A 10,616-nucleotide genomic window follows, 5' to 3' on the forward strand; every position below is an offset into this window, starting at 1 on the left:
TACATTAAATCTTGGCCATACAAACTCACTGTTCACCTGACGGTAATCAATAGCTGCAAGGAACAAATACTTCTTAGTAACCGAACAAAAACTAGGGTCAATACACTTATTATTACTGCATTCAATTACCTAGTTGTCTGGTTTGGATCTCTTATCGAAACATTATCAAATATTTACCTTCAAGTCTGTTGCATTTTCCTTATTTGTTTCGTTCTTATCGGTCTTCACAGTACTTTTTATAACATTCTGTTGGGTGATAGTCATGGGTTTTCCCTATGGTGTTATATTAATGTTTTGTTCCCAGTTCACAGTATGTGTAAGGTAAGTTAATTTATAGTTAATAATCTAGTTCATGTGTTGAAAAATAGCTAAGTTCCTAGACCCCAGAACTTTGTATGTGGAACTTTAAAGCAATATCTTTTAAAGTTAATTGTTCATGACAGATGTATTGTAGGTAGTTAATAAACCAACCTAAATCTATAAACTTCATTTAATTACCAACTGTATAAAATCAATGAACAGATATACACCTTTGACAATAGAAACATCAATCACAAACGGTATTTTTTCAATAGGCCTTTGACAATAAGTGGAATAAAAAAAAAAACAACATTCAATTTGATATTACTTGTAAACACAATTGTTAGGCCTTGTATTAGATCACCCATTTTATCTTATTTTTTTGACCTACACCGCATCCCGGTCGAGGTCAAGCTTCTTGGCGCGGAGAACACCCTGGATGTAAAGGGACACACAGGTCCAATTGTCCTCACCCTCCATCATCATCGGTATGACCGTGTCCACCAACAGCAGACCTACGAACTGTTGAGCCTGTAGGCGGGGCCTTTCCCAATGCTGGCAGTGGAAGAAAGTGTGTTCCACGTCATCGGGAATGCCTGGGCAGTACTTTCCAAAATAATGAATTAAAATAAATACAACATGATAAATATAATAACATTTCTAAAATTTGAAACTATTGAAACATATAAATAAATTACTTTAAAACTATTTAAATAATGTTCAATGACAAATACCACCTTTGGAAAGTATGGTGTGACAATAAGTTTAGCCGCCTAAAATTTACACAAGTTAACATCACATAGAGGAATTTACCGTTTACTGAAATGAAAATTTTGACAAGGTTGGCCGTAATTTCCCCAATAAGTCAAACATATTGTCTCTAACTTAACCTACATACAATTAATAAAAAAACATGAAATTTTATGATACACTACAAAATAATATATTGACTAATCACAGTTAGTTAACTGTATACTTTATACCCGTAGGATTTATATCAGACACTTTAAAAAGGACGATGTAAACCCATAACTCGCAGCTACAGTGAGTGATTTACATTATCAAAGCAGAAAATACTTTAATCTTATTTAGAGTCTAGACATACAGTGAAAAAGATGGTGTAGAACTCGTTAAAACACAAATTTCTAACTCCTAGGTTTTTTTAATTAAAAACGGTTCGGAGAAATTAATTTGTGACACTTGAGGTAAATATGCTGGGTGAAGGATGCTAGTAGAAAACGAAGGAAGATGTATTATTCTTAAAATGGAGATAGTACCTGGTTTGTCTAGGTAATTAGTACAATACACCTATAGAAAGCCTTCCAGGAGCCTTCCATCTGCTGCGAGTTGGGTTAGGCCTGGGTCGAGATGCATGGTGTGTTCCGCTGTCTAAATGCCGTAAACACATGTTGGTCTAGTACGGGAGCCCTGGGTTAGTGTCAAATGACTTTTTATTCTCTCATTTGAAGACTATCTGACATCTTGGAAAACGTCCAAACATTTATTCACTTTGAGATACATAATAGTAAAAAGTTAATATTAATAAAACACGTCATGCCAGTTAAGATCAGAAAGCAGAGCAGCTCCCACAGCGTAATTGACGAAGCCTTAGTAAATGGACTCTCCCGCTGCTTGGACAAAAAAGTCTGAGTAACATTCTTCTCCACAGCACATGAAAACTATGAGTCATCCTTTTTTACTTATATTTTTACCTGAGCCGGCTGAAACGGCTCGTTGTAAAAGTAGTGATACATTAATTATTGTGTCTTAGTGTGTAAGTCATCAGTTAGGATTGTTAAATGAATGTTACAATACGAAATTATATTTCACGAAAATAAATAGTAATTTAAATTAAATAGAATCTTGAGGTAAAATCAGAGGTATTAAATTAAAAATACCTTTCCAGAAAAACATAAAATACACAATATTACAAAGTTAAGCTATAAAATATGCAAAGAGGTGTATCTGATTATAAAAGAACGATTCATTAGGTATGTGAAATATAATAAATACCCCTTTATGGCCTGTGAAAAACTATAATTTTACTTCATTTTTACATTAATGTTAAAAGACAATTTATTAGTCACAAAGAATTCTGGTATTACATTAAATCAACATTCCATATATTTTCTTTATAACAACTTAATGTTGCGTAAGCTATCTTTGTTTTAACCTTTATGCTATACGTTTTGTCTCTCCAGGTCTAACGTGTGTACTACGTACAACCCGTTGTTCCTGGAAGGCACGTGTTCCTCCCACTACTCAGACACTGCGGCTCTGCTAATAGACGAGGTGTTCTTATCCCTGGCTGAGGCGGACTGCGAGCTGGCCAACCCCTGCAACTACCCTCCTCAGTACAACCCTAGGGACTGGGAGGAGTTCGACTTCATCGTCGTAGGTGCAGGATCTGCCGGCTCCGTGGTAGCCAATAGACTGACAGAGATCGCCGGGTGGACGGTCCTCCTGATTGAAGCTGGAGGAGATCCTCCTAAGACATCTGAAGTGCCCAATTTACGCGGAGCATTACACAATACGGAATATCAATGGCACTACCGATCTAACTCTGAAGAACCAACCTGTTTAGGATTTACTGGTAGTCAATGCAGCTGTGAAATGGGTAAAATGCTGGGTGGATCCAGTTCACACAACGGACTGATATATATAAGGGGAAACCATAAGGACTATGATGGTTGGGAGGCTCAAGGAAATGTTGGTTGGAGTTATAAAGACGTGTTGCCCTATTTTAAAAAGTCTGAGGATATGAGAGCTCCAGGAGTAAAGTGCACCCCTGATTTCTTTGACTACCATTCAGTTGGTGGCCCTTTAAAGGTTGACGACCTTAACATTGACAATACAGAACCAATACCAGCACTTTTGGTAGGAGGTTTATCTGAACTTGGATACTTCATAAACCCTGATCATAACGGTAGATATCAGTCAGGGTTCTGTAGAGTATCAGGTACTGTGGAGGAGGGTAGGCGATGTAGCACAGTGAAAGCTTTTTTAACCCCAATAAAAGATAGACCAAACTTGAAAGTATCTAAGTTTGCGCAAGCAACCAAAATATTAATCGATGAAAACACGAATGTGGCATATGGCGTTGAGTTGATTGACAGTAATGGCTACTTAGTTAGAGTTATAGCCAAGAAGGAAGTTATTCTGTCTAGTGGAGCTATAAGAAGCCCACAGCTACTAATGCTTTCAGGGATAGGTCCAAGTGATCATTTATGGGAGCGTGGAATTAATGTTATACACGATCTACCTGTAGGTAAACGATTGGAAGATCATCCTATTCCAGCTGGCTTAATTATATCACTAGACGTTACTTTACCAGAAGTTGATCAAAACCAAAGCATGTTTAACTTCTTATTAAAATTTAACAGTACTTATGCCGGAATAGGGATGGGTTCATTCATATTGTTTATGGAAAGTGAAAGAAAAGGTTTAGACTACCCAGATATTCAAGTTTATTTTGCGCACATAAATAAGAACTCATCTGGATTATTACAGTATACAAGGAGCCTCGGGCTTAATGACGACATCACTGAGAGTTTCAGATCTATTAATGAGCACTCGCCCCTGCTGTTGGTAGCACCATGTCTCATCGGGCCAGAAAGTAGAGGTTCTGTCCGTCTTCAAAGTAAAAACCCATTACAGTTTCCAAAGATAAATCTAGGTTATTACTCGGAACCAAGGGACGTTGATACTGTAAGCAAAGCCATTAATTTCCTTCGTGGTTTGGTGTTCACAGAACCGTTCAAAGCAGTAAATGCCAGGTTTCATGAAGTATATGTTCGAAGTTGTTCAAAATTCCCTTATGATTCACGTCCATACAGGGAATGTTTTCTTAGACACATGTCAAGTTCCACTTATCATTTTGTGGGCACGTGCCGCATGGGACCCCCGGGACACCCCGAGGCCGTGGTAGACCCTCAACTCCGGGTACAGGGTGTGAGTAGACTGAGAGTCATCGACGCCTCTGTGATGCCGAAGATTACACGAGGCAACACCAACGCCCCAACCATCATGATAGCAGAGAAAGGTTCGGACCTCATCAAACACACTTGGCTCAGCACTCCTTACAATGGTGTGGAGGCATTCAGCAGAGTTCTGCCTATACCACATAGAGGCTGGTAATACTAATCTACAAGGCAAATAAAAGTAATGTAGCACTGTCGTAGTTAATGTATTCATGACCTTACATTTTAAACTAATTTCATATTCTCAGTCATTTTTTTTGTTTTTTGTTTTATTGAAATATTTATTTTAATCATACTTGCCAAAATATATGATTGATGAAATTATAGCATTAATAAACCCCATACATGTCACAAAACACCTTCCAGTAGAAGAATAATTTATTTACTCAAGGTGAAGGAACAGCTATCGGAAATCTATTATTATGTTTTTTTCAAATATTTTCACGAGTCATATTCAAACAAAATTTTAAGAAGTAATGTTAAATTTACTACAAATCTTGTTAATAACGACGATATATTTACAATTTTTAACCAAAAAGAAAATCTTATTGACTTTGTCCAAAAATGTAACAGTTTTCCGTCAATAAAATTTATATTTAAAGTAAAATGATAATGAGGTAGAGACTCGAGTTTTATATCCAACCCACGCATGTTTAATATACAAGATCACCCTTCAGAACAAAAAAGATCGGATTTCAACTCAATGATATAACACCTCTAAAATACCACACAGTCTCTAGATAATTATAAATATACCCCCGCCGCAGCAAACCTGCAGACTAAGCGAATTTCCATTTGATTTACACTGAAATGTCTACTTAAAAATATAACATTTATTTCCGATTTAAATAGAACTAGTGTACCTGTTGCTCGAATTCGAGCAATTGCGAAGCATTACAGGCGACTCAAAGATTTTGGAAATACTCACGATCTACACAACAGATATAATAAAAATCTTTTGTAAATATCTTATCTTTTTTCAAAAAGTTGATCTTGTTTTTTTAGTGTTTTTAGTGTAAAAAAAAACATTATTTCTATTTCTTCTACTTGGTTGTGTTCTATGACTTTTTCTATGTTTCCATTGTTTGCAAATCGGTTATTTAAATTATTGCTCAAGAAATGTAGCACAGTGTTAATTCAGTTTTATTTTTAGCCTATATCAAATTAACCAAGATTTCTCACTCTTTTCCATTGTAATAATTACACCAACCCAAATTTCGTCTACAGATGCAATATGCCAAAGAATATCACCTCCGTACAATCTCCAAGAAGTGGTAAAAAAGGCAGAAACCAACCCATACAATATATATAAGTTAACTCCATAAGAAATAATTTTAAAAGTTACTGTGATATTAGGATTTTCCACTGATTTGGTAATAGATCATCATATTGCAAAACATGACACGATGCAGAAGAAAATCAATTTTAATATCAGAAAAATCCATTGCAAATACTGTACTTCATTTTGACAAATTCAATAAATCATAATTTAAATATTAACAGCTGTTGCATTAAAAATCAGTGTAGAATTATGCATATGGTCGTAATGTAAACAAATCTGAAGAGGCAACTTTAAAGGCTTCTGGGGCAGAGACCCAAGGGAATTTACCTATTTCCTCTTTTGATGGCTCATCTACAGACCAAGACCTTTCTTTAGAGACCCCTACCAAGTTTCTATGCCCAGCCGTTCTCTCAAATTAGCTCTGACAAAACTCCCGTTTTCCTCCTTAAGAATAACATGGGATGTGAATTTAAAGGCCACGGGGGCAGAGCCCCAAGGAAATTCACCATGTTTCTCTTTTGATGGCTCATCTACAGACCAAGACCTTTCTTTAGACACCTCTACCGAGTTTCTACGCCCAGCCGTTCTCTCAAAATAGCTGTGACAAAGAAAACAGTTTCAAATTAATATATAGATTAGTTTAACAAGTACTTAGGTTTGCTGCATCAGGGAGGTAAAACTGTTTTTTTATGTTATTAGTTAGTAAGAAATAAAAACATTTTTCAAATTTGATCAAAATATGTTCATAAACAAGCAAACTACAACAGTTTACTTATTCTCCATAAGAATAACATGGGAATTTTAAATTTACAATTTTTTGGAATTTTCTCCGTAACCATTAGGCGCATAATAACGCTTCAATATACTAAATTATTTGTTTTTTTTAAGCTCTACAAAATGGTTTGGAAAGAAATTGCTAAATTTTATGTTTTTTGGGTCAAAAATGCGAAAAACCTATTTTCACCCCATAAAACCCCCCGTAAACCCCCGTTCCCATGGTCCGATCATGCTGGATCGCGAACCCGTTCGAATAAACGTAGGTTTACACGTTTTTACCGAATTTCATCAAAATCGGATCATTTTTGCTCGAGTTATCGTGCTAACGGACACACACACATATATATATATATACATATATATATTAATTTGAACGGATGGTGTTTTTGGTCTCTAGGGACCTCGAAACGAAAAAAAAATCGGTACCGCGTCCAGGTCTTACCATGAGTACTACGGTAATAGCTTATTCCCTATATGGGAAATTCGCTAAAAGGAACTAAAATCCATAAACAATGTAGCTAGGTATTACGTGTATGAGACCAGAATCATTAAAATATGTTGATAAAAGCTATAAATAGAAACAACAAAGAGAAAAGAACCAAAGTAGAAACTATCAAAGAAAAACAGATAAGCACTATTTATACCACACAATATAAAGATATATAGAACACGTTTTAGAAAAATGCTAAACTGATGTGATCTTTTAAAGAAATAAATAAATACAAATATTCTTGGAAATCCTAAAAATAAATCAGAAAATACAACAAAATCTGCCATTTTATCAAATTCAGTGTAGTTGTGAGATTAATAAAGTCGGACCAGCAATAGCAAAATATTGTTTAGAAACAGACCACAAAATATCAATAATTGATACTAAATTACTAATAAGATTGACCGAACTCAATTAACTTTAATCATTACTTACAAATAAAATAGACCATTTAGTAATTAAATGATCCAATCAAAATGTAACATTACTAAATTATAAATTTTGAAAATATAAGTTAAACCTACTTTAGAATTTGTTTTTATACATATATAATTTTATATTTGTATTTTAACTAAATGTATCCTAAAAAAAAAATTTTTTCATATTAAACCACCCAAATTTTTTAAATTTCTTACTTTAAACATAAACATAACCTTGAGTTTGGTTATGTTCGTGATAATGACAGCATAGCTGGCGAAATTCCTCATAAAATAAAAAAAAAAATAAAATATTCGGTGAAGTTTTTATTTTAAATTTGAACAATTATACAGTTCAGCATTGTGTACACAAAAGTGTAGGTTTTATAAATTTCGTGTTAAATTCACTCTATAGACTGTATTTTTTTCGTTTGAATACGATTGTTGCATGTAATAAAGTATTACCATAGATAAATTATTATATAGATAAGTAAGATAAGATAGATAAATTATCATAATTTAGATATTATATAAATTATTATATTATATTATATAGTATTACTTACTCTCCGAATAAGTGAAAACAGCTCTCGAACGGTTCACATATTTTACAAATAAATCGTGTTGTGTTCTATTTTAACATGAATGGAGTCCTTACTATCTTGCTTGGCAAACCATCTTATCACATTGCCAACCTTGATAGTCGATTCCCCGTTTGCAAAAGTGTAGGCACCTTTTGTATGACTCACCGTTTCTTGATAACTACACTATACCAATTGCAAGAGTTCCCCTTCTAAATAATAAGAGCTATTGCTTATTATGCACATTATAAAAGTGTGTTGAATAATATTTAAGTTCTTTTTTAGATTTTCCTAGCAGCTAATCGACTTTTCCCTACCAATCCTACATTCATATCCTAGTACTGTATGCTCCAGCCCAGAACACGATTACACATTACTTGTTGCTTGCCCTAGGAGGTCACTACAACAATGAACACTAAAAGCTTGACATTGTAGCACACAAGTCATTCTTTTCTGCCGGGGTTTGACCCTTTCTTTATCTTGGAAACTCTCGCTCCCCATATCATTGAAAAATTCAAGAGAGGATGTTCTCTGAAAAGCCAGTTCTGTCTTAAAGTTTTGAGATGTACTTTAGTGTATGCAAATTTGAAATGCCAGGTTTATGAGTCAAAGTCAATCATACTGAACATAATATTTAAAATTACTGAGTATGTAGTACAATACGTTTACGAAAGCTTAATGAGGTATATTTTATTGTTGCGATCCAATCTATAGTTTATATGTTTAAGTTGTTTTATACACAGAAAATTGCAAATATTTGCTATAAGATAATTTGCAATATAATCATTTACATTAAGGCTAGCGTTTATTAAAACTAACTACTTGCATTTAAGCTGTTATACTAATTCTATCATCTTTCAACAAACGGACGCATTTCTTTTGCAATTGTCTGAAAAGGTTACTGTAAAACAAGGTTATGTTTTGCACTTTGTTTAACAATTGATCACTTGTAAGGCAGTACACACAATGAATTTTACTAAAACGTTTAAAGAAATCACAGGTTGTAATACATATGATTATGTATATTCTCAATCCTAAATCATTATAGAGCTTTAAATCTTGCTCACCTCTTTAGTATTATGAACTAGAGAAGTGGCGTAGGAAGTGGTAAAGCTTAGCATCGCAGAGTGTGGGAACCGTTTGTGGTAGTTAGATTAATGTATCTGTAATACTTAAATGCTATGAGAAGGAAAGGAAACAGGTCTAGAGAGGATGTAAATGTGGTAAACACAGTTTAATCGTTGGTTCACACATGTTACACGTCACGCATCGTCCATGTTTCACCCCCAACAGATGGTTTTCAGCCTACGTGAATATCCAACATAGCCTTCCTGTTATACACGGATATGTTGAAAATTAAATGCCCAAAAATCTTAAAAAACACATCGTTAATCAAAAGGTTTAACTTAAATTTGATTCGGTAAACCAATCTGCTATTTGTCCCAAAGTTCAAAGGGTGTCCTATGTAATGTTGTTTAAAATATACTTGTTTGGTAAACTCTTTAGAACAACAATATAACGGTATGTTAGCTGGGGTGACGTCTTAGCCAATATTAGCTGACGGCTTTGAGTCTTGTCCTACGCAAACATTTCCACAAGGCAAGGGGAGGGGTGCAGATTAGGTTAATGGTACTTGTACCCCCGTGGTTCAACGTTGGTTGATATTCAGCTATACTTAGGGCTAGTAAGTATGTTTTCTTACAGTCACACCCGACAAAGAGTGGGCTTCCTTACACTGATTTTAGTACAGGAAGCTGCTAATTCCTTCATTTACTTACTTTTCCGCATACTTTTTACTTTGTCGCACAGTTTTTACTTTGTCGCACACCAGTATTCCAACCAAACATCAAAAACAGTGTGCTTTTATTATGCCATAATACATGTACAATTGGAAATAGGTTGGCAATACTTAAAGATACGACGACTACTTTCAGCCGTTGCGGTGTTTCCCATTTTGTTCAACGCTTGGAATTGAACCTAAACTAAAACGTGTTGTTTAGTGTTTAAAATACTAGTTATATTTATGCTTTACAATAACTGTAGGAAATATACACCTTACTATAACTTGGTTTTTTTGAAAGCACTTTAGATTCTCCTTAGTTTCAAAGAAATATCGTAGTCCAGTTCCAAGCAAGACAACATTTATGTCCAGACGTGATAACAATCACTTCCAAATAGTTATTTGTGTAACTAGTGGTGAAAGTGGCACTTTGCTGCACACGAGAGCAATGTTTACGCAAGAGCCGCAGGCGAGTGCGGAATGATCTCGAGTGCAGCAAAGGCCTTTTTCACTCGTGTTACACATTATATTTTTCCTACAGTCACTATAAAACATAAATAATTAGTCTTTCAAACACTATACAACACATTTTTAGGTTCAGCTAGCAACACAATTACACAAATGGTGCCCTGGAGAAAGTAGTACCCGTGGTCCGTATCACTCCGCTATTTTTCCTCGGCAAGAAATGTGCTCCGTCTTTTGAGAATATAGTTCCGTATGTTTTTGTAATTGAAGTGGTTTCCGCGCCTAAAAAAATGCTTTAAAGGTATTTTCTTGTTTATTAAGACCGTAGGAATGTTTTAAAAACGTTTAAAAGAAAAGTCCAGAAAGTTCAGAAATACCAAAACTATAAACACGAAATGACAGGTTAAATCGTAGTTATAATAGTCAATAAGCTGTTCATAGTATTATTATCTTTAAGTGTTGCCAACCTATTTCCAAGCGTACACGGATTACGTGCATAATAAAACCACGCTGTTTTGTGTTGTTTGGTTGGAATCCTGATGTGC

General features: G+C 34.7%; 1 protein-coding gene across 1 annotated transcript; it reads left to right on the forward strand.

The window, feature by feature from the left end:
* The first annotated feature begins 248 nt into the window (after positions 1 to 248).
* On the forward strand, positions 249 to 4,470 carry LOC128992742 (glucose dehydrogenase [FAD, quinone]-like). The gene is made up of 2 exons (XM_054416473.1): positions 249 to 321; positions 2,502 to 4,470. The coding sequence occupies exons 1-2, from the start codon at positions 263 to 265 to the stop codon at positions 4,435 to 4,437; spliced, it is 1,995 nt and encodes a 664-aa protein (XP_054272448.1). The 5' UTR covers positions 249 to 262; the 3' UTR covers positions 4,438 to 4,470.
* Positions 4,471 to 10,616: the final 6,146 nt, after the last annotated feature.

The sequence above is a fragment of the Macrosteles quadrilineatus genome, unplaced genomic scaffold (assembly GCF_028750875.1).
Source record: "Macrosteles quadrilineatus isolate MER2022 unplaced genomic scaffold, UCM_ALF_1.0 Scaffold_4__1_contigs__length_99947679, whole genome shotgun sequence".
Classification (NCBI taxonomy): domain Eukaryota; kingdom Metazoa; phylum Arthropoda; class Insecta; order Hemiptera; family Cicadellidae; genus Macrosteles; species Macrosteles quadrilineatus.